The sequence below is a fragment of the Lingula anatina genome, chromosome 1 (genome assembly GCF_051362555.1).
Source record: "Lingula anatina isolate TDL-2025a chromosome 1, LinAna3.0, whole genome shotgun sequence".
Classification (NCBI taxonomy): domain Eukaryota; kingdom Metazoa; phylum Brachiopoda; class Lingulata; order Lingulida; family Lingulidae; genus Lingula; species Lingula anatina.
In genome coordinates this window covers 17,213,408-17,239,124 of record NC_141767.1, presented here as the reverse complement: position 1 = coordinate 17,239,124, position 25,717 = coordinate 17,213,408, and the positions used below count along the sequence as shown (strand labels likewise).

The following is a 25,717-nucleotide window of genomic DNA, read 5'->3' as shown; positions in this document are numbered from 1 at the left end:
CCAAATGCTCACCTGATTTAAATTTACATAATAATATACAGGTATCCAACTCTCCGTGCGAAAGCCTCGATGTAAAGTTACCATCCGGTTTATGTGCAGGCATGCCACTTTTCGAATAAAAAAGACATTTATTTTGTCTTTCACTCAAAACTGGCACAATGCAGTTAAACATGCTGGCGTAGGTTTTCTAAGCATTCCAGAGAATTAACATTTACTTTGTTACACTTTGTTTTCATTATCTTGCGACTTACATTTTAATGTTCTTTTAGCCTATACCATTCCAATTTACTGCATATTCATGTCCAGATTAATTTCATTCGCCGATCAAATTTGATTCTTAAAAATCGAAGACGAGCATCAAACGCCAATCGCATTTGTCTAAATGGTCACCTTTAATAATATTCCAATATCATATACATATGAAACCATATGTGCTCCATACGAAAATAAAACATAAATAGATCTCAGTTTATTGTGATGTCCACGCATGTTACCCAAGGCTTTGTTTTATTTTTATAATAGTACAACTACAAAACTATAGTTCTCATAGATACTTGTACTCCTAGTAGTAATTTCTAAATTACCAAGTAATTCCTAAAACGAAATCAACAGAACACTGCATAATGTCTTCCATCAACTAACATTAACACTTTAAAAATAGTTAACTTGTTTATATCAGACACGTATGAAGCAAATTTTTTCATGAAAATGGATAACGTCACGTGAATATACAGTAAAATGCAGCACAAACACTTGGATGCTTGACCGAATTTCATTTTGTCTGTGACACTAGAGAATGTACAAACAAGAAGATAAACTACCCACTTCGTACATGTACATATCCTCTACCAAGGCTACAGATTGATTTTTCGCTAGATATTCACAGATATATGTCTCTGGATAATACATGGCACATTTGTCTACGTTGGAGCAAAGAGATGTTAATTTATCTGCGGCACTAGTAAAGGTTAATTCGAATACTTCTTGTGCGTATGACTGAGGCGGATACAAAAATGTGGGAGGGGGGGGGGGCTAAGACCCCGTGCCCTCCCCGGCTCTTATGCGTATGATTGATAATACACATGTATGATCATATTTTTTATAAATCGCTTGTGCATGGTAACACTGGTTTTGTCTTCTGTCAACCAGCGCATCTCAACAGATGTTCACCGGGAGTTACATTGTAGGTACGAGCACCTCTTCAACCTTCGATTCTACATCGTGAGTTGCAGGCCTGCTTTCTTCTTAGGCCGTAAGGCAGATCAAAATTGTCTCATTAATATTTAAATATAAGTAACCATAGCAAATGTTTTATGGATACTCCAGTACTCAAGGTCTACGAATGAATTGTTATCCAGTATGCCAGCTTGGCAAGAGATGTCTTCCGACTGTACTGACCAATACGCTCCCTGATCTCGTAGATGTTGCAGAATTATATATTTTTTAGAACTGGTGAAGTCAAAATGTCCATGTGTAGGCCTACATCTGGAAATCAAATCGAACGTGATTAAGTTTGTAAATGAATGTAAAAAATGAAACATTAGGGTTATTTTTTAGACTGCAATCTAAATTAATTCCTAAATGCACGAGTGGACTGTTCATACATGTCATAATTCTACTACATGTACATGTAATACAATCCCCGGCCATTTTCTTTGGTCAACAAACTGAGGAGTTTATGTGCGACAATGGCGATGGTGTCATAATGTTCGCTATGAAGTACAGGACATTACGATATTTCGATATCCTCTAAAATAAGATGTGTGAACTGTGTAAAACTGAATGTATTGTATCCAAAGATACTGTATGACATAATTGATTAAGCTTTTAAAATCAAATATTGAATACAAGCATTATAATATCAACATATAAATAATTCAAATTTTGTTCAGAAATTACCTTGTTTGGAAATCTCAGCTTTCATCATCTGATGATCCCTGGTCGGAGGATATAATATCCGTCTCTTTCAAAAAGTCCATCTCCTCCAGTCGCGAAAACTTGGGATTAGTGGGTGGAGATGCTACAATAGGGTCTAGGCTGGAAAATAGGTGAGAAAATTGAAAATATGAAAAAAAAAAAAAACACAAACCAACAAAAATTTTGTAAAGTGCAACGATAGTTAGTTAATTCAAAACTGGAAATACATTTTGTAAAGAAAATACAATAGAATGGTTAGTTAAAGGTATAAAGACACGAGAAAGTAACATCTCAAAGAATAGTGAAATATCAAGGTTAGTTGAAAATTTAAAAAAACTAGTTTGGTTCAATGTTAGTCTTTACTGAGAAAAAAAGGAAAAAATTACCGTTAGTCAAATGGGTAATTATAAGTTGTGAGTTGGACGAGTCCCACAAACAATTTTCAACTAGAATATGTTAGTGTAGACAACATTGTATCAGTTAATTATAGTTGTGCCGTGCGTAAAGTACTATGCAATGCAGGTATGCGAGAAATCTGTTTTCCCCCAAAGTACGATTGCTTACTCATTTTTAAATTCAGCATGCCTGTTTTTAAATAAAAGTGGCCTTCGCTTCTCCTTGGTTAACTTGCCGTTAGGAATGCGACCTTTGCTATAAATAATAGAAATCACACTTAAATGAAAAAATGCACATCAACTAAAGATGGTGTAGTAGGCCTATGTCTTATGCATCACAGCACACAACAACAACAATCAAGCTGTTAAATAACATGCAATTGTCTTAAAGCGGGGCACAGGAAGTTTCGGCCTAGGATGGCACCAAATGCAAACATTCTTATATAGTAAGTGTTACAAAAGATGATGGACAATCTTATGTGTGTACACGTTAATTCCAATGTTAAACGTCCGATGACATGATAACGCAATGTTATCCGTATCTTACAGTCACTAAATTTGTTAAATGGCTACCCGCCACATGAAGATATGCCCGTATTTAAAAAGACGTTTTAACCATTTTGGATTAAAGTTTGTTGCAAGAAGTAAGTGAAACGTGTCTGCATGGTAAGATAAGATAAAGTTAACAATACAAGACTGTGAAAACAAGTAGATGGAAGTTGGAAGTTACGTGACTACTGAAAGAGACAAAGTAGAAATCATTTTGCAGCTAACCTGAGGAGACAATTTCAACATATTTAAAGATGCTCCTTAAATTACAATGCAGAAGCTTCTTATAAATTGAGTGGTCACAGTGTATGTGCATGCTCTCTATTTTTCAGACCTGACCAATGATTTACCTTTTATTCCCTCGGTGTTCTTCCTGCCACTTCACATGGCGAGCTGGCGAACTGTGTATAAGTGGTGCCATGCTGTCACAAGTAGACGTCTCGGAAAATGACCTGTTGAATGCTGCAATGTTAGCATTGTAATAATAAGACATACATTTCTGATCCTGCCTATTATACTGAACATAAATGACCGATGAACTTACATCATATTTACAAAACAAACCCGTGAACGTGTCATCCTCACAAAAATGACAAAACAAAACAGATCTTTATTAGAAAATATTCTCATATAGGTAGGATCGATAAACGTTAAAGTATCACAAATAGAGAAAACATAAAATGTTATGGTTCTCTGTCACAGATGAGTATTGTTCTGTTAAAGGGATAACAACTTTTCATGTGGGATTCAAAATTCCACAATAAATAATTGTACACAAGAAACATAGAAATATCATAAATATAATATATTCAGTTTACCACCTAAACGGCGGTTATCGCAATTATTCTGGAATCTGTGCTTGCCATCGGACCAAGAAGTCCTTCATAGATGGCCACCCTCTTTAGAGATTATTACAAAAAACACACTTAAAAATAAAAAACTATCGACTAACTTTGTCGGAACGGATTTATTAACCATCGGAAAGTATGGGAAAATTGTCGTTTACCGCAGGAAAATCCGTTTTATGGCACTTTTCCCGGCAAAATGAAGAGTTGTCATCCCATTAAGAATACACGAATTATGTGATATCCATATATACGATCTGAGGCCATGTGTGTGAGGCATGTAAGTGCATGTGTACCTAGTTTTGACTTCCTTTGCTCAGAGTTTTGCCGTCCATTCTCATACGGTGGATCCACCTGGTGGGTTGAAGGAAAGTCCTCTATTTGGTTGCAATTTGATGATTCGTAAGGCGGGAAGATATCATCACTTGGGATGCCTGACATGATCAGCCTGTCATACTCGGCTATTTTATCCAAAAGTTGTTGAATCACCTCATCTTTCTGAAATCGGATGTTTATGGTTGTCGGTGATGTCGTGTGGCATACATGTAGGCTATTGCATCTTAGTACTTTAAAATTTAAAAAAAATTATTTAAGAATTAAAATTAAATTAAAAAGTGTATTTTCTTGTTTACTTTCTTCTTCTCTTTGAGGATAGCTTATTCTAAAAGCACGTTTCATTCTGTAAAAAATCGAATCTGTATCCCTACCACAAAAAGTTTAGCTGGGAGAAGATATAGGGGGAAGGTGGCCAAGTCAAAATAACATCCTTTTAGATAGGGCAACCACCCAAGAAAGTCACTTTTCATTTAAGTTATAAAAAAGTAATTCTAAAATGTGAACGACTAGAATATATAATGTCAATATTAGTGATAGTAATAAGAGAGATGTCTTACGGCAAGTACTACTTCTCTGCACCATCTGTTCTCGTCTGCCAACTTATCAATCTTGTTTTTAAGGTCTGTGTGATGATCTACATGCTTTTGTTTACTCAGGGTGGCACGGATTTTCTTCCCAGTGCCTTTGGGATTCTTCTTTAGTTCAATTATCTAAAAGAAAAAAGCTAACTATTAACTCGTGCGAGAATATTTTTGGCAGGTGCATTATTTGTGATTCTATATTGTTTGATATTTTACTATCGGGAGTCCCGAAAAAATTCGGATTACACGCAGACACCCTTCATCGTATGAGTGTCACTTTTGTAGGAAAATGCTAGAGCATAATATGAATTTCATCACAATTCTTTGAATTCATGATATATCGAAAGTTTTCCGGCTAAAACTTAAAATAAAAAGAGTATCAATAAATATCAACGTACCTTTGGAACAAACACCAAGCACTGTGTTATAGTGGTACATAATATGATAGACAATCCAGTAATCAGGAAACTAGCGTCCTGGTTGTCTCTGACTACGAAGGATATGGCTACACCACACACGCACAGCACTACCACGTTGTATACGCTCATACCGATATACTTGGAGTCGTTCAGTGCAGGAATGCTGACGTGACGGGTCTCCCAGGCAAGAAAACAGCCAAATATCTGGACAGACAGGAACGTATTTAAAAAGATTACACGTTGGGTACCCAGTTCTAGAACGTATGCAGTGTTTGCAAGATAAACTGACACACTACTTTGTATCATTGAGTCTACTTTTTAAATACATGCCAAACATGTATGACAAAAGGTATTGCAAGTGAATATTATATCTATATATATTCAGGACACATTATATTACAGGATAACGCAATTTGAAGAGTTTTTGGTATGTTTCCAAAGTTATTGAACATTATTTTTACATGTCATCATCATTAGTGCCTTTCGATAAGTTTGCCTAATTGGTTGTTGCCTTAACTCGTTTGAATGGAATATGAAGGCATTCAATAAATGTGATATAAATGAAATATGCAAACTCACCAATAAAACGCCCTTGTACGCATAAAGAATGGAAAGCCAAATTGTCATGTGCGTGCTGAAACAATAATCCACCTGTGGTATAATTTCCATGTCTATACCACGCTCCTGAAATCACGAAAGATCCAATTCTGTTCAAATAAACTTTGCCTTTCTTCCACTTAAATATTTAAAACGGAATATGCCAGGTTATTTTCATATTTTATTAATTCTATGTTGTTCTTAATTTATTTTAAACAAAAAACTTTATTTGACGAAAACTGCATGGGCCTTTGTCAAACACATCCTTAAGAAAGTTTTTATAAAATGTCCAAGTACCGCATACATATATACATTGTAATAGTGTAGGATATTATTGCACCAAACAACTGTGTGCTTTAACAATGTGTAGGGGAAAGTCTAACACATGATTAATTTCAGATCTGAAAACACAAGATATGTTTTAAGCTATACTGGGAAACAAATGTGTGTTATTAATGGTACACAGTGTAAGAGATAGCTGGTGGTTTTCTTACCACGGCCGGTAGGTGTTTGGTCCGTTTCTGCATAGGGTCGACTATCTGCCATGTAATGAGGATGATCAGATCAAACACAAGCAGTCCCAATACAATAAGAATCAGTTTGTAGTCCTTAATTACCTGGAGAACAAAACAACGAAACATACCAGGAAAAAAGTTCATAAAGATGACAAGAAAACCCCAAAACAAATCGATACCTTTAACGCTTATTGTTTCATTTTTTGAAAAGAAAAAGAGTTGGTTATGTAATATTGTGTCATTACGAATAAATTTAGTTCCACTTAAAATATAACGAATCTTCCAAGTTTAGACTAACCTTTCTGTTTAACTTCACGTTGGTAAATATGGCATGTACGCGCCATGTCTTGCTAAATAAAGCACCAAATGAGAGCGTGAATCCGATGGATAAACTCCAGCAGCGACCCTAAAATGAGATTAATATCATGCATAATAGATTTGTATTAAGTCCCTGACCATATTAAAAATGTGGGGCTTTACCAGGACCTCATCTTTCTAAGTCCTGTTAGGTCAAAACAAAACTGCCTTCACTGCAACGGCTTGTGGTTGGTTGAGTATCAAAACCATTGTAGACGGGACAGTAACTGGTTTGAGACAAGATAACTGCTCTTTGAGATGAAAAGCATAAGACAGTTTAGTATTAACCAATCACGTTTTATTTATGATCTAAATTTTCTCCAATCCTACAGACGGATTCAGAGTGCATGATATAAGGATCTGAATTTACCGAAGTTTTAATACATGTACAAAAGGTATAGTGGCACTGATTGCAAGACACTCCCGTTCTAACTTGGTCTTCATACTAAAGTAAGGTGTGTGGGTTCCTCTAATATATAAACTTTTCTGTTTAGAAAATTCATAACGGATCTGTTGTGATGATGCTTTTTTAGCAAATTGCAAGGCCTACCAAAATTAAAGTTTATCTTCAACACAGACAAGATCAAGCAATGCAGGCCTTTTCACATGCTCTTACCTACATTTATACATACATACATAAAAGCATCTCTTACCACGCATATATATGGCAAGCGTTCTGGCGACGTTAAACTACCGTCCAATCCCAGCATGGGCACGGCAGAATACGTCAATATACAACCTATCACGATTACGTTGTTCATATTCGGACTGGACATTTTAATGTATCTGAAAAATATCCATTAAATTATACAGGCAATTAAAAATATGATGGCTAATACGATATGAATTAGAATGCAGTATCTAAGTCGCTGTAATATATATATAAATATGGAAAAATAAGCTTAATCTCGTTTTCACCACGCATTAGCACCGTGAATATGAAAATATTTCAAACAAATTCCCACGCAATTTTTATGACAAAAGTCACGACAAAAGTCCTGTCTCTGTGTCTGCCTTATAATCGTATTGGACCATTTTTATATATTACCTATGGTGTCGGTATTTGACGTTTATGACTAAGAACGCAATGGCCATGATCTGTCCTAATGAAGCTAGCACCTCTAACACAATATAGATTCTGATATCTACGCTCTGTGTCTCATATATCTGTTTACTGCTATCTCTTGGCGGACCGCTTCCTGTAGAAAGAGAACAAATAACGGGAAGGTTATGTTACCAACTTACCAATATTTGTATATCTAGTAGACATATGATGTGTTTCATCTGCAAATTTTCATCGAGTTCTTTTGTCAATAGCTTGGGAAATAAACAGATACTACTTTTACCAGCAAATATTCCGTCTGCTTACAGACATCAGGGAATGGGCTGACAACCTATCACCCTATAAGTTCATTTCCCAAACTATTGGCAAAAGAATTTCTAGAAGCTACATAATGGAAACGCGATTAGCTTTTTCAACGCCAATCAATTTAAGGCCTAAGAGTTAGCATTGCATGTTAACACTTGCACATCAGTTTTTATCTTAAATGTCACATCATTAGCAGCTGTAAATAAAGGGCATCACTTTGCATGTTCGACAAAAAGGTTTACTGAAGCCTACGCGCAACCTATAGCCAAGAGACGAATACCAATTACTGTGTCTAATAACTGTGTTTGTGCGGTAAGAATATCACGAGCACCTTACCTGACCAGGCTATGGTGTCTGGGCGGAAAATGAGCCGATCCGACGACATGTTGAAATAACCGACGTTGATCATATCTTCTCCACCTGAGATTAAAATAAATACTCGTTATTATCTTGCCAAAATAAATAAATAAATAAAGTAATAAATAAATAAAGTAATAAATTAATAAATAAATAATAGAATGCTTTTAAAAAGGGGAGAACAGTTATGAACAATTTGGTGAATTTTATCAAGAAATCATTATTTCTCTTTTAACTCATGTGTCTATGAAACATGCCAATAAAGTGACGAAACTAAATAAATTCAACCTTTCAAGGTTGTCTTACAACAGTGCTGCCATTTAATCAAATTATACTTTATTCATGGGTAAAGAGTGGCTTGCGCTGTTACTAGTAACCCTGAAAAATTGTATAAAAACAGTATTCAAAACCACCAATCATAGAAACAAGCGTGTTCCTCACAATCCAACACACGTACATAATACAGCAAAATTTGACGTTCCAAAGAGAAATCGATGGTAATGATCGACAGGCATAATTCTCAGACTCCCGCCCAGTGGGATACAACGTAGATGAAATCGACAGAATCGTACTAATGGACGGACCTCTCATCATATAGTACATAATTTGATTTCGCCACTTTATAGGGTCCCAAGCTATCGCACACAATAAAGCTTGCACAATATTATTTTTAAAGTGAATACTTATATGTTACATGTGCACGGGCTTCTACGTCCCAAATGTGTCACAGCGTCTTTCTAAATATAAGAAAAATGTAAACTTCTTCACTGATATAGACTTGCTTCGGGAGGTCGTGGCTTCGACCTTAAACACTGTGTCATAACAAAGACAAGAAAAATGCACGAAAAAAATGAGGGATGGTGCCCATGTTGTCTCCTCACACAGCAGAATACAGAGTTCTTAAAATCTTAAAAGACCTTTCTCGATAGAAATTACTATTTATATCATTATTTTGTAAGGCCTACAAAGAGAGTTCGTAAGGGTACATATACGTCTGATAAATGCTTTTTCAGGGAGGTGAAAATGATTCTTGATTGAACAGATCCATAAAAATCAGGAATTAAAACAAGTCAGGTTGAATTTAGTTATCGAAACGTAATAAGCTAACACCTTGCTCTGTGGAGCATATCTAACCCATACTGTCTATTTTATGATTACAGCAACACGTTTTTCATATATTTACATATCTTAAAAGTGAATCACGTCCCTTTCTAGTTCCATTTGCATTGAACACTGTCATTAATAAAGCGAGCGAGGGTCATTTACGACAAACGATGACATATAATTTACACCGAAGGAATATTTTGACTTCAAATGATTTAGACATGTTTTCCCCTGAGAAGATCATGTAACTCAGTCATTTACTTCTTTTTCAAGTTATGCCAATAACCGTTAGTTGTATGAGAATATAGTGCAAGGCCAAGACAAATTTCTGTTGCGTGTACTAATTATAATGCAGCACCAGACGCTTTATAGATTATAAAATAACCTGCAGGCGAAAACAGGATTGAAGCTAAGCACATGTGTTTTATCTATAAGTTTACATAATACATAAACCAAAGCGATGCTATCAGGTCGCCTTTTATCCAGGCATGTTAATCGATAATCATTTACTTGTCTATTCCAATTTCGTCCCACCTTGGTATTGTTCAATTCGGATTTCTCCAAGTCTCTCTCCTTGCCTAAATTGGACCATCCCCTGAAAAGTTAAGAAAATTGTATGAATAGCAGTGAGTCCTTGAAAGTTACTATATCAGTCCAAATCAAGATAAATGGCAAAGTGGTGAAATTGCCAGAGAGCTGTAACATGTAATGCAATTCCACAATTAAAAAACAAACTGATTTAGTTATTCAAATCGTTGTTTTCTATTTCATCAATTCTACCCGGGGCTGGGGGTATTTCACTGTACCGTTACACCCTTAAACGACGTGGTGTTCATCATGAGTTCGAACAACTCTGACATAAAAGGGGTTGGGTTATCTTTCGGTAGAGGAAGACTGCCTTTGTACACCCGCAACAGCTTTTGTACTGCAAGAGCAATGGCCCAAACACCGTCATATGCGTAACCATGAAAGCGAGCGTAGGTCGTATTGCGGGCCTTGTTGTATTCGGTTAAATACTCCTCTGGTTTCTACAATGAAAATAACGTTGACCTGTGTAAGGTAAAGGGTTCAGTTTTTTTAAAAAAAACACAAATTGTTAAATTCAGAAGCAACTTATTCCTTCAAGTAAGTTCCTTCAAATTATTTTCTTCAAATTTTACTCAGACAAGGTAATAAATGGCAAGAATGATAACAAGCCTTTAAAAACAGGTATTATTAACCTAAAATGGTTATCTAATAATATATTGGATCTAAAAATTCACCCATCCAGTTCGTTATTTTTATCGATTACAGTAATGAAAATCACATACGACTGTAATTTTCAGTTCATAATACACTCTTAATGAAGTTAGATCTTATTAATGAAGCTACATGTACACACTGACCAATCCAGCCACAGTATCGCCTTGGCCGCTTGTCAGCTCTGGAATGTCTGTACCGAAGGCATAGGTAAAGGCCTCCTGAAGCTCCTCTGGCGAACAGTCGATGTCCTCTGTGTCCTCGGGGGGATCCATCCACCATCTGGATGTAAACCCTGCCAGCACTATCCAGACGTATTTGGGCCCGTACAAGCCCTCTTTGTAGGCCTAGCCAAATAATAATAATAATAATAATATTTAATAATATATATATTTAGTTACCTCTATCAAGAATGGTGTTTTTAAGACTTTTACAGCATTCAATGAAATATACGAAATTCAATGTTGAATGACAATAAATATATTTTGGTGAAGGGTCGAAACGTTAAATCTCACATGTACTATTGGCCATCTTTACACAGGAGACGTTGAAAAACTGCAATATATACTTTATGTCGTAGATTCTAGTTAGATAACCAGTACGAATTTGTAGCAAAAACTAACACTTGTGCTATATAATCCATAGATTAAAGACGATGCTCTTTTATAGCTCGTGATGTATTCAAATCCGTCTTCAGAAGAAATCTAAGAATGATGTTTTACCGTTTTAGCAAGTCATGATACAATAGGATTTTAGGATTGTTGATTTCTAAGAACAGTCAATTGTCAGCCTTACTGAAGTAGCTACCAAACGGCACATGGAGACGTGTGCCGAGGAAAGGCATCGAAAGGATTGATCGAATTGTTGCTACAGGTCATTCACTGGCAGTAAACATAAAATACGACGATCGTTTTTGCACTCCTACACTCGGCCAAGCGGATAATGTGCAACTCGTAACTCAAGCTACACTACACGTTGCAATCGAATTGGCTCAGTTTTACAGGGCGTTAGCGCACAGTTGCGCAGCGGTGGAGAAAAAGCAAGCTGGTTACTTGACTTGACAGCAAGTAGCTATTTACAATATTTCTGATTTGCGAAATGATTGACTGTCGAATCCAATCGGCCAAAAACGCTGTCTGACATTTTAAGTTACACGCGACAACATACCCACTTCCATATTCTCCAGAATCTGGTCCAATACATAATATGAAGGTCGAAGCTTTTTTGTTTTAAAGGAACCGCCAATGAAATACATGTACTGCACATTTAATACCGTATAATGGATACAAGCAAGTAATAGAATGTTATCTTGGATCATGTAGCTAAATGCCTAGAAATGATGAATGTAGAATGATGTAGAGATGTCGAAAATCTGTCATATTTTAGAAGCAGATTGTGCCTTCGTTAGTTTTTTTCCTACAAGTCCCTGTGGTATCACTAACAAGTTCTTGCGGTATCACTAAGTTCCTGTGATATCACTCATAAGTCCCTGGGGGTATCTCTCGTACTTTTAGAAAAAAAAAAAAAAAAAAAAAAAAAAAACAATGATGCGGTGTGAGCGTGAAGGATACTTTGTGTTAAGTTAGGATGATAATACAGTCATAGAGCCGCCTATCAGAGCGAGTGCCTGAAGCAGCCCTTAAAACTCTCAGTTCTAAACCTTTTTGTTCCTCAGTCGCGTCGTCATGGAGAAAGCAGTTAAGGGGTGATTGAAGCTATTGCACTGACCCAAGGGGAATAAGAGATGGAGATCCACGGCTGCGTCTGATTCTATTCTATTCTATTCGGAAGAATTAATATATTTGTAATTTAGATATAAAGTGTTTGTACCGTAAACTTACCGCACAAAAAACCTTCCGAGCCATGACTTCGGCGAAATTACCTAGGAAAATTCTGGCGCCGCTGTCCTGTGGAAGGAAACAACACACTACAGTAGTCTAATAACTGTTTAAATTTAACAAAGACCACTTATTTACTTCTGTCCCAGTGGGAGTAAAAGGCATATGCTAAGACCCTTGTTTAGTGGGTCATAGGCATAAGCTAGTCAGTAGGAAGAATTAATAATGCACAATACTGAAATGAAATTCAATGTTATCCTACAACAATTCGTGTTTCCTGCACGCCTTGTTCCACACTTTTTTGGTTACCACGAAGCAAAGATCAGAAAGTAAATCGTAAGCTCTAGTTTCTATTTCTAGATACTGGTCAAAGGAGGAGATTACATTGATCAAACTGTCAAGTTTCATATAAACAATTAATGAATGAATTGTAGAGGTTTCAGGTTTCCAGTCAAACACTTACTCCCCCAGGTTCATATACTTCCAAGTGTATCAATTGAAAGCTTTTTCACTGATAAAAATTACTGAACCAGGCATGCAGTACTAATTCTCCCTTTAATTCAAAGATACAGTAATGTCAGTGAAAGCAGATATATAATGTACATGTATATCAGAAAGAACGCCGACTGTAAAGCTATCTTAGCTAAACAGGTAATGCTAGTGCTAAGAAAAAATGCAATCATTTGAACCAATCTCATCCTAAATAATCTTCTACTCTGTACTTCTTCTTCTTAAAGAGATAACAACTCTTCGTTTTGGGCACAAAACGACTTTTCCTGGGGTACACGACGATTTTCCCAGATTTACCAATGGTTAATGAATCCATCCCAACATTCAGAGTTATTCCATGTTTTTTTCTGAAAAGAGATTATTGCGGGGGTATAGCCACCCATGAAGGTCCACGTGGTCTGATGCCAAGCACTGGTTCCAGAATAATTGCAATAATCGCTGTTTTGGTGGTACAATGGAATTAATTATATTTTTATTGTTGTTTACAATGTTTTTACTGTGAAACACGAACAGTTATTATCCCTTCAACTTTAGAATAATTAGTGATTCCTGACACAGCAACGTTTTTATCTAAAACAAACCACCAATAAAGACCGATTGCTAATAGGATGAGATTAAGTAAGTATATAAACGATGAGGTATATATGGCGCTCACCTTAAAGATAACAATCCCAAGTGACCAACGTGTCTCAGCAGGACTAAGTAAGCTTTTGCATGAAGATAACTCAAGGTAGCACCAGCTTTTTCAGATTACATATTACATCACCCAAAAGGTAATAACACAAGTAGCAACCCTAAAATATTATTTGCAACAAATTGAACGCCAAACACTCATTACTCAACATGTGTAGTTGTTTACTGAGACCATGTACTTATTTCATCCCACTAAATCCAATAACGGACATCACAGTAGCAAAAATAGTATATGCTACCAGGGGTCCCTTCAGATGCAGATGCGCCGCGGTAAGGCATCTTTATAACATATGTTTTAAGGTATTGGCTTGTTTTACTCCTGACTGCCTGGACCGATATTGAAGTGTCAGAGAGAATGGTTGAAACGTGAGCTCGGTTGCCCAATTTGACGACATTTAAAATACCGGCAATCACTAGACACTAAAATCGCTCGGTTAATAGGTGAAAATAGCAAAATTCGATATTTTGACTAAGAGATAAATTTAATCAGTAGCTTCATTTTCAGATACCTTTAGATATAATCGTAGAGTAATCATCAGTGATAATCATTGCCCTGTCTCGAAATTTGGTACATCTGTCTACTAAGAGGCAGGGGTATGGGCGTTTAAAAACTAGAGCCCTTTGAAACACAAATAGGTTTTCAACACTGAGCCCGTTTCTTGCCATGGGGTTTTTCTCACCTTCGCCCCTTAATTTGCTTCGTTATTTTTGATGCTTTTTGAAACACCAGTGCAAGATAAGCCCTAGGAGTTCACATGTGGGGCGCAAACGGTCTCAATGTAATTGTGCTCTTTGATCTCTGCAAGTAGTTTTGTTTCCACTATCATTAGGCAATACGCAGGTGTGCTTGATTCGGTCAAACTTTAAACATTTTGGTACAATCCGATACGCCTGTTGTGCGGTGGTTTTTGTAAAACTGCATGAGCTCAGAACTTTGATAACGTAAAGAAAACAAATAACCAAATAACACAAAAGAGTCCAAATATGATTCAAGATTATCACAAGGCAGGGAGTTTTTGTATCAAAATGAATATCTGTCATTGATCATGCCTACTTAGAGCATAAATATTCCATGTTCAAAAGGTTGAACATTTGATGCATATTTTTAAAAATCCAAATTTCTGATCAGGAGGCTGATAGCCTAATGCGATTCGTTCAAAACAAGATTATGAAAAATAATGTCTTGAAAACGCACTTTGATACAATGATTAGATAAGATGACGCGGACACTATGCAGTAATGGAAAGTTCCGAGACCACGATTATCACCACTTTGCACCTGGAGGAAAATGTTACCCTTTACCTTGAGACCCCCAAACGCCTTTCACTTCCACTCTCGGTTGCATTTGCTATAACTCAATAGCTTGGCGATACATATAAGATAAGGGCCCTTTGAAGTACATAGGTTTTCAACAATTTCGTATTAATATTTTTTTGTATTAACTTCGCCCCATAATTTGCTTCGTTATTTTTGCTGCTATTTGAAACACCAGTGCCAATTTCAACCCAGCATTTTCCCATTATCAAGGCTGCAAACAGTTTCAGTTTCTTTGATCTTTGGCAGTAAATAAATAGATATGCTCATACATTGACCAGTACCTTAAGACTTCTCACCGCCACAGTGGGGTCGGTACTGAAGCTTTCCGATTTGACGATTTGAACATCTGCGCTATCTAAACCTCTGATAAGATGGTTGTGTGCCTGAGAAAAGCAACGAAAGAAATTATATATTAAACTTACGACAATTTATAGGCTTAGTTTTATACATTGTGCTTTCTTTCATGGTACAATTGCCTACATTTAAACGATTTTATCTTGTTGATTAGTTGGTGAATTCGTCTAATGCCAAGGTAACACGGCAAAACCCTTTTACCAGCCTTTTATGCAAGCATACTTATATACATGTAATAAGCTTACGTATGAGTATCTTGACGTCCCTCCGGATGCCTCCTGAAACAGTGTTGCCACTTTTTTCCACCTAAATTTCCTCAGCAGTTGAATTCGGGCAGAGTTAAAATCGGTGTCACTGGGAATTGTCCGGAAAAAGTTTGGATAGGCGGCGTTGTCGGAGAGGACCGGATTCGTATCAGCATATGAGATCTAGTAAAAAAAAATGAATAATTTCAGCTCTGAAATCTGTCGTCGGAAAAAATATACATTATGCTGAGGAACTTTGCAGCGTCGCACTGATGAGAATTAGCACTGATTGAACGATATGCAAGGAATTCTTGAATGTGGAATGGTCTGAAAACGTATAGCGTTGAAAATAAACAGTTGGATAAGAGACCCTAATGTTTTCACAAATAACAAGTGCTTGACCAACCTGCAACATTTTCCAAAATTTGGCTGTTTCGGCCAGGGGTGCCGTCACCTGTGAACAGGCGTCGCCGAACAAGATCACCATAGGGGTCAAGGTCTCATTGTTCAACATGTCAAAGAAGAATTTGGTCCCAATAGCCATGTCACACTGCTCACATAAAAAACATAAAGAATATTCAATACATTAAAATGTCACTGGTAAGCGCTTGACAAAATCTGTTTGTTTTTCTCTACATATAGGGTCTATGGCTTTATTCTTTGCAAACAGGCCACTATATTTCCACATCACATTTGACAATACATATCTAGAGATGTTACGTGACCGTGGCTATATCGCTCGGGTGACAGAGCATTATCTCACTCGTAATCCATATTTTGTTATGACGCATCATCACCATACACAACGATGATATGGCTGTAAATGTTCATTTACGTCCTCAGATTTGTGAGAAAATCAAAGAAAAACAAGTACCATCATCAGTCTATACCTTTTTAGATGAATCAGATTTAGATAATTAGTTCTACCAAAGTGCAAGGCAAGGGAATACGCGTTTTGCACACAAGCTCTTCAAAACACTGTGTGCAAGACGGTGATTTCATCATTATTTTTCATGGGCATCGATTTAATTAATTCTCAACCTCAACTTGTATGTTATGATAGTGGATCTTTAATGGGCGCAACACTACAGGTCATTCTATGGTTTGAACTCAATCAAGACCACTGATATGATATATATATTTGAGTTATACAGACCGCCATCAGGATAAAAAAAACGCGTGCCGTCTTATTCTTTGTATCATCAATAAAACAATACCCTGACTCAACTCTTCAAAGTAGGCAGCAAGCTCTCTTTTGCAGACGGGCACACTGAGCTGAGAGAAAATTACAGGGAGTTTAGTCTCTCAACTCGCAACATGATCACAGCGATCCAGCAGTTCCACAAAATGAACATTTAGTGAGAACAAATTTTAAGTTAAAACGACGTACATTAATACATGGACTTTGATGGTTTTGTGGCAGACAAAAATGTTCAGCGTGTTTGTACGATTCCTGTTCAGGTAAAATGCTTAGATCATTGACCTCCGATCATTGTTCTATTTACATAATTTGGAACGCCGTATAAGAAATATACTTCCCGTGTGCATTTCTATTATTTCTCCGTCAAGATTAATTTGTTCTGACTACTATGTGTTGGCTGGCATGTGTTATGCATTCTAACTCCATTGTAACAGACTAGATTGGTCTAGTTGACTTCTTTATCCAGTGCTTGGAGTCGAATTCCAATTGCATAAGGAAAAGATAACAGATTGCCTCAATCTATGGGTACAGGATGCATTTCATTCATTTGTCATCGATCCAGACATCAATCCAACCAAGCAGTCAACCAACAAGGCAACCCATGCACAATCGACCAAAAGATCACCCACCTTTTCTTCTTTCCATCTTTCATTTTTGTCAATTTGGTGTTATAAATCTAAATCTTCCCTTCACCTGCATATATCATTTATCCCATTATCCCGGATTATCATTTTTCGAAACCTTTAAGGCATGCTGTAGTGTCTGTTCGGTAATTAAAAGTTCCGAAGACTGGCTTGCTCTATTAGGATGATCACGAAAGGGAAAATTGAGTGAGTGAAACGAGTAATTGAAAATCATCTGATTAATTGTTCCTTTGCTTCCGATTCTCATTTACATTAAATTGTGGTAATATTCCATTGTTTTAGGATAATTGGTTTCTGTCGTGGATTGAAAACAAAACGGTAATGTAATAAAGAGAAATGAAGCCCGCTGGGAGGCAAAAACATATTATCTCTGCTTTACAGCAGTCAGCAACAAAATAATTGCATACAAGATGGAAATCATATTCATGACCAAAACGAAACATTTCTGAATGTCCTATTTTACGGTTCAGTTAGACACTAGGAAACAAAAATCTCTTGACTACAAATTATGTGTCATTTTGCATACACTGGGATTCCTTTAATCGACTTCAGAGATGTACGTCAATTTTTCATTGCCAATCACTACATCAAATGATTTCCGACTAGAATGCAACAAATTGCATTCTAATTAAGACATGAGAAAATCACCAGTGTTTTATTACCAAACAAATGACAATAAGACGTGATTGAGAGTCGGTTACAGTACGTAAAGCATTATCAATAGAGACATGTATGTGTCCACGCATAACAGATTTTAATGCCAACTAAAGAAACAAGCACTTTTCCAAATAGAAAATTGAAAACAACACACGGCTATCATCAATGTTTCATCTAAAGAAGATCCTGCTGACAACAATGTACATGTATATGTATAACTCGTCGTACAAATCATCATTATTTTGCCGCCAGACAAATAACGTTCTTGACATGATAACGTTAGAAGATCTCGACACGTAACAATAATGTTACTGGTGCTCGAACTCAAGATCAACAAGGGTCTTCCAAAATCAAGTAGAATACGGAACAGCTCATAATTATACAAATCTTTTCGTACATTATATTTACAAGGTGAAAGCCTAAAGGCACCTTTGTCTGCAAGCGCGTCGTTAAACAGGTAATGTCCAGGAAACCGCCATATAACATGTATTTAACACAAGTAGAAGGCGTTTAGTAAATTTCTGGCCAGGATGTGCGTACTAGAGATGAAAAGGCGATTATTACAACATGTATATTAATATAATTTTGAAAAACTGGTTAGAATATTTAACATAACACGAGTTCAGTCTAACACAAATTATACCAACAAGTAAAAAGTAAATAAATAATCGAAGTTTGAAATAAACAGAAGGTGGATTAGTATAAACAAGTTAAAATATAACGCAAAAAGGGATGTTTACGGTATTAAAACCTGAAGATATGAGTTTTCTTTCTAAATGACGCGGTTTGAAACGCATGTCCAAGCATGAGCTAGTTAAAGATAAAGAACTCATTATTGGAATATTCAATGTGGTCAGTGTAATAATCAATTGCTGTGTACAAGTGCTCTTGGTAGCATCACGACATCGAAAATCATAATTACTTGATAGAGATTTGCAGAATTTGTTAATATCTTTATTTCTATAGATATTCATCAAAAAGACTTGTGGAGATAAAACACACCCATGGAGCCATTGTCGTTCTGGGAGTGTTGAAAATTTCATTTCCCTTGTGAATATATGTATGTGACACATCGTGGCGTATGAATATTTCACAACCCTCGGTCCAGTCCAAGTTAAGTGAATTAATTGGAACAAGTCGTTGGTAACAATAACGTGTCGGATTGAATCGATTTAAGCTCTGCTGTCAGTTTTGGTATAAGAAGCCTTTTGCATTTATATTTCTTGTTTGCAGCTGCACCCACCGTAAATTACTGTATGTTTTCAAGGATTGAATGCCATCTTACTGCTGCTAAATAAGGCCATTCATCTTTCCACTACATGCAAGACATCACACCAGTTTTTAAACTAATCAGCAGTGTAACATAACATACATGACAGGACAAAAAGGCATGGCTGTCAAGGCCGGTGTCATTGAAACTTGCTGAAAATTGGCAGAGGTAAGCTGCGTCTATGCCTACAGGCATAAAAGTCCATCTAATAAACCTAGACATAATGGTCAATTAAATGAGAATTATCATATCTGCTTTATTGTTAATAACTTCATAGCTTCCCCCGTATTCGATCATTATTTTGATATGGTCATTATTTGAGAGAATCAATCAAAATAAAACGGGGAATGGGAATGTGATTCAAGGAACGGAACTGGCAACCTCTGAATTTTGTTGTATTCTCTGGGATCTAAACGGATAATCTCAGACGTCAAGTACAAATCTATTTCAAATTTTGGATGAATTACATAATATAGTGTATTGATATTCTCAACAATTGAGAGGGCAAAAGAGCCAACGAACCAGAAACAGTTGTACGATTTAACATTATACACGGCGGTTAGACATGCTGTATGACTTAGAACTCCCTTAGTGTGTGCGGTTCCTGCATTTACAAACTACTTTAATCATACATGATAATAATGCACCAGTTAAAATAGCTGTTTGCGATGCTCTGCTTAATTCCAAGCAAAATACTAATCGGTTTCATCATCTACATAAGATCCATTCAGACATAATGGAGACATGGGCCTATTAGTTTAGCACATAGTCAAAGTTTTGTATTTGGAAGGGCTACCTCGCAAATGGAAAAAAATTAGACGTCCTTTTGATTGCCATAATGGTTTCGAATATGCAGAGATTGCAATGTGCAGCAACTGCTAACGTTAACGTGTAAATCACATAGGCTACATTATTACGGCATACACTGTAATTGCGTTATAGCATATGGTTCTGTTTCATCATTGGGACTGTGGTGTTTGGGGAGTCTAATACAGCACTTACACATAGCTGTTAATTCTATGGAAATTCCCCGGGGGATTGGAACCTCTATTATTACATAAAATCGTAATTTGTAGAAGTTATGAAAATATCTCTGAAATTATTTCCACGGCACGACCAGTTAATATGAATGATGATAAGCAATCACCATTCAACGATTGGATTGCGGTGGTTATCATAATCCGAAACCCGCTTACTTCATATTCATCTTCAATCCACAAGACTCGACCGCTCTCCAGAACTCTGCACAGATTTCTCAGTAAATTGCCAATTAAAAAATGTGATAAGCTTAGTCCGGGTTCACCATCATTAATTGGATGTACGGTAAAGAAAATACTGTTTCTCCCGGAGGTAAACGTTCTTTGGTCCCCCTTGATTTAGCCATTATCAATGTGTATATTTCATTACAAAAATGAGTGCCTTGTCCAAGGTCCATATATCAACTTGACAAGTGCAGCGAGAAGCGCAGGCACGTCATTAATGGTACATCTATTTGAATGTTATTTTTTGTGACAGATCATTTGAGCAAAATAATGGAAATCTTTATCGGATTCCTAAATGACATTTGATCTTCTAACTGAGTTAGCTCTGTCCATGGACATCGCTGTCCATTCGGTCATTTCTAATTCAGTTTTAGCTTTTTTATTTCCATCGGTCTGGATCCATCAGTCAATATCTATTCATACGGGCCTGTTCGGATCTGACAGCGTATTCTAATGCTGTGTTTGCATGCACTGTTTCTGAAGGTCGTACTTTAACAGGCTATATCCCTAGCGTCAGGAACGATCAAGTAAGATAACCATGATGCCTTCATTCTCATTGTATCTTGCAAAGCACCGAAGTCCTTTACCATTCAAAGTCTAGAATGCAATACTGTTGAGAATTTAACTCAAGATTCATCACTATTTTAAAGGTACAGTGAGCGAGTTTTTGGCACGAAATACTTCATATAATAATGCAGATTTTGATCGCGTACTTTTTTGTAATACCCAATGTCAACATACCTAAAGTAATTAAGCCAGGCCTTAAAAGTTGTCAAGATTTTTTTTGAAATTTGTGCTGGCTTCACTGAAGATCATGGCCATCTGTGACCACTATGGGTGGCGGCACGGGTGATCTCAAATTTTATAGCTTTTTCCTTCTTTTTAACAACTCAGTTAGTGGAAATCTTAAATCTTATCAAGATTAAATCTGCTTTGATAAAACTCCTCTTACTTTGGTAAAAAATATTTAATCAAATAGACGAATGAATAAAGAAATATTCAATTAACGCACCCTGTGCCTTCGACTCGTAAAGATAAATCTATTAGGAATCGAATACGCACTTAACCTTATTAATTAACACTAGTTAAGAGAAATGCATTGCCTGGTGATAGAGATAGAAAAGGTTAATTAAATATCCTGAAGTTTGATCCTTGGTGCGCGGCTCCGAATCCCTGATTTTTCTGAAACGTTCCTAAAGAACATTGAGTGTTAGAGCCAATGTGATAATAAGAAATGGCATCATGCATTGCACATATTTATGGTTTGAGTAGAAGATTAGAAAGATGGACACAATCCATTATGTACAGACTTGTAAAAATGAAAATAAAAGCAAATTGGGCTGCACAATTCCACATATAACATTAAGGTTATAGACTTGTTGCTATTTTGGAAGCTGCTGCACAGATAGCCACAGATACGCGTATGGTAAAAGCCATCTTTATCCGGCAAGGGTTCGATGCAAAGATCTTTTCTGATGAAAGATTGGCTCATTTAACATGATTTTAGGTGTGCGTGCGTGTGTTTGTGTGTGCTCCCGCGCCAGCTAATGTGTCTTTGTGCATATACGTACGATATCGTATACGTGTTCACGGGAGATGTGTCACACATGATAAGGGCTATGCTTCGCTTACTGGAAACCTGATGTGACAGACACTGTGAACCTTAACGACACGAAGACATTATGAGATTCTAGGTGTTTGTCACCAAATTGTAATTACACAACCCATTGCGTGTCAAAGTTCACACTTGAATACATCGATTGCCGAGGGGATTTCGCAATCATTTCACAATATCTTTTGCTAAGTTATTTTTCTTAGAAGTATGAATATACGGTAATATTATTCGATTAACAAAGGTGACTGCCTCCCGTACTCTTTCACTGGATTGCGTGCGTCTGCGTATATATTTTCAGTGTTGCCAAGTTTTGATAAATATCGCATGGGAAACAAAATCAGTTTAATATCCGGTGTTGATCAACAAATAGAACTGATTTTTATTTAGTAATTACGCTCTGTCAATATTCGTGTCTGTCCATCGAGTGTGTAAATATTTAAACAACGACTGCATTATTCCCTGCTAAGCCGGTAGGTCGGGTTCAATTCGCTGAAACTGGTCAGCATTAGATGCCAACAGTGGTGTCATAGTATATGTAACAGCGTGTAAGAACGTGTTTCGTAGTTTGAGAAATAGTGTATTGGAGACGGGTTTGGTTCGCCATGTATAGTAGGGCTGTGCACAAGAGAGATATTTTAGATTTCAAAAATAATACACAAAATGCAGTCATAGACCAATCTCAAAGCTCAGAGTAAAAGGCAGCGACGGTAGATAATTTTCTGATGGTAACCTGACATATTTTGAGACAAACGGCAATATTTTGCAGGCTACAAGTGTTACAAAACAAAGCACACAAATCGGAATTACAATATTATTCTGCTTCTAAAAAGGGCATTCAACTTTCCTCCACATGCGAGACATCACACCAGTTTTTTTTTTTTTGTAAACTAATCAACAGTCTAACAGGTCGGTAATAATTCTGCTTCATAATGGTCTCTTTTAAACTACTGAATTTTTAAACGTGCTTTTAAGCAGTGTTCCCATACATCACGGTGAATAAACCTAGATGGAGACAATTCACGAGAAAGCTAAAGTCGGGATGCAGTCAGAATGTAACTAATAATCACTCTGCAACAGTAATCGTATTAGTCGTCTCTACCTCAGCAGCATGCAATATTCATGGACTGGTACAATAACGATATTTATTCTTTATCCTGGCTTATTTCTTAAATATGATTTTAAAGATAAGGCATGTGCATACGCAAGAGTTGAGTTTTGAAGCACAGATGGTTGTATATTGTTTATATGGGATCCAATACAGATAATTCAGTCGGACAAATAGAAACGAAATGGAATATTATTTTATGAAGGAAATTGAAACAAAGCGCCGTCAGAGGTGTTAATGATAGCGGAGTAGAGTGCATACAAAGATGCAGCCTGAGGGTTATGAAACGCTGGGAAATTAATGAGAAGTCTTCCTTCCATGATCAATGCTTATGACAAAAACAACCCCTGAATCTTTTTAGCTGCGTTTGTTACGAATGCATCATATCGAACAGAGTTCATAAGCCTTATGAAGGGGGAACGCGGTCCTATGACAGTTTTGTACGATTCGATACATCTTCCACATCCATAAGCTGCTTAATTTCAACGTAAGGACTGCCTTTTACTAAATTGCATTAGAGTACTCTGGTGAATCATTTCACCAATTATTTGCCTGGGCCGTTCTAGCCTAGGAAGCACTTTTTGACAACTGCTTTGTATTGATGTAAGGGTCCGCGGTGTTGAGAATAATAAAACTATATTTATTTATATATGGTAAAAATTATGTAACATAGGAAAGTATCCATAAGAAACCTGCTTCCATCAAGTATCATTCTTTATTACTGATGATGGCTGTTTTATTCTTTGCGGTTATTATGCTTTATTGGAATAGACAACATGTTCGAAAGGATCAACCAACAGAACTGATAGCGAAACCGCGTGAATAGTCCTCACCATTAACTTGCAAACAATGTGTGTGTCTAACCAGCGTAGCCCCCTTCCCCCTCCCCTTCCCCCCCCCCCCCCCATATCTCAGTGCTCGATACGAGTATTAGAGTCAATTCACTATTATTAAATATAGTATTCTCTTTTGAATGAAAAATCAAAATTAAGGTTGATTCAACTCAGTTTATCGAAGAGATTCACTGAGTGAACCCTCCGTTTTTTCTTCCCTTCTTCCCTCTATCCTCCCTCATACTGACAAACCGCACGTTTTCTTACCTGTGAATCGTGCCAATGCAGCTCCAGGCGGTGCCCCGGCATGAGTTCCGGCCTGGCATTGATGTGCCCCAGGGCCAGGTACACGGCAGGCAGCACCCCACGCCCAATCTTACCCTCTTCACCTTGATAGTTGTAAGGGAACAACCCAGCGATGTAGAGCGCCGTCCTGTTGTCCTCTGTCGACTCAACGTACCGTAGATAGAGAGATAGTGCGAGCCAGAGAAACGAAGGAATGCCGTGACCACCCATCAAGCCGAGTTTTTCTCAAATGACCAGCTGTGTTATTACTTCACCGAACCGGCTTAATCTAAGCAATGAGCGATCTATCTTGCCGTCTCCTAGAATCCCTTCATCCATCTTCGTACACAGTTATCTACGGGAAAGATTGGAGGATGATCTCTCCCAGTAGCAACTGGGGTTGAAACGTGCACATTCTTTCCGTAGCAGTTGCTGCAACAGATGTGTCTATTTGCTTTTGTTTAAATTAGTTTAGAACAGTCATGATGACCGCAACGGTCTGAAACTGCTTTCCAAGTATCCGTGGCCTCCCTGAAAACGAAACCGGCGTGTTGCTGAAGCGCCTGCAGGAATCACAGAAATAAATAAAACCTTTTCTTCTTTTTGTTTCGCGACAGCTGTCTCCATTAGCGTTAAACCAAAATGCTGTTTATCGTTTTTTTTTCAGGTTCTAAAAGAAGATCCAATAAGTAGACGGTATATACTTATCGTATTGACAACCGGGATCAAATAAATTTATGAACGTGGCTGTCTCTGTTTTAAATCTCAATCCATACCAGGGGCTGCCGCATATGTCCTTTAGCTGCCATTGAGATCACGCTTTTGCCCTCGCTACTAGCTATACAAATCCCCACATCCCATCCACCACGCTTGTTTATTTATGTTCGTAAGGTACTTATAACAGATAGCGAGTAAGGAACGCCCGTGGGCAGGTCATCTCGTGTTCCGGCAACCTACAGGTAGAAAATAAAAAGTAACCTCGCTCAGCGCCGTACTTGCATGTCGATCTTCATTAAGACATGACTATTTTCACAATGATTTCGGCCTTCGTCTCGAAATGTTAGGTAATTTTTCCAAACCAATGAGGACCGAGAGGAGATTAACCCGTCCACCCCGCGTAATTACTTTCACTCTGTGCGGTTACCGGGAGTCTCTCGTATGTATTTACGAAAAACTATACAATGTAGCGCGCTTCTGTTAAGTGGAATGCAAATACGCACTCCACTTAAAGATTAGTCATACGGAATATTCACAACTCGAGTTAACAGCAATAAAATCGAAAAAAAGAAGACAAACCAACTTAACAAA

The 25,717-nt window shown here is 37.1% G+C and overlaps 1 protein-coding gene across 2 annotated transcripts; it reads right to left on the bottom strand.

The window, feature by feature from the left end:
* Positions 1 to 332: 332 nt before the first annotated feature.
* Positions 333 to 25,542, bottom strand: LOC106177404 (gamma-aminobutyric acid type B receptor subunit 2). 2 transcript variants are annotated; one of them, XM_087001742.1, is made up of 21 exons: positions 24,392 to 25,542; positions 15,944 to 16,087; positions 15,538 to 15,720; positions 15,220 to 15,321; positions 12,422 to 12,487; positions 10,727 to 10,927; positions 10,148 to 10,369; positions 9,876 to 9,936; positions 8,217 to 8,300; positions 7,560 to 7,710; positions 7,165 to 7,297; positions 6,453 to 6,560; positions 6,134 to 6,256; positions 5,622 to 5,726; positions 5,022 to 5,246; positions 4,600 to 4,752; positions 4,003 to 4,204; positions 3,212 to 3,323; positions 2,482 to 2,568; positions 1,900 to 2,037; positions 333 to 1,485 (listed from the first exon to the last, which is right to left on the bottom strand). In XM_087001742.1, the coding sequence occupies exons 1-20, from the start codon at positions 24,638 to 24,640 to the stop codon at positions 1,914 to 1,916; spliced, it is 2,835 nt and encodes a 944-aa protein (XP_086857868.1). In that variant the 5' UTR covers positions 24,641 to 25,542; the 3' UTR covers positions 333 to 1,485; positions 1,900 to 1,913. The 2 variants fall into 2 exon arrangements, with proteins under 2 accessions (XP_086857868.1, XP_086857869.1); XM_087001743.1 differs by lacking the exon at positions 2,482 to 2,568 and having other exon boundaries at positions 334 to 1,485.
* Between the last annotated feature and the right edge of the window lie 175 nt (positions 25,543 to 25,717).

Coding starts and splice junctions, on each gene's coding strand:
- LOC106177404 (XM_087001742.1), bottom strand. CDS start 24,640: ATGGGTGGTCACGGCATTCCTTCGTTTCTCTGGCTCGCACTATCTCTC. Junction 15,721..15,943: donor AATTTTGGAAAATGTTGCAG/GTTGGTCAAGCA, acceptor TTTTTTTACTAG/ATCTCATATGCTGATACGAA. Junction 7,711..8,216: donor AGACACCATAGCCTGGTCAG/GTAAGGTGCTCG, acceptor CTCTTTCTACAG/GAAGCGGTCCGCCAAGAGAT.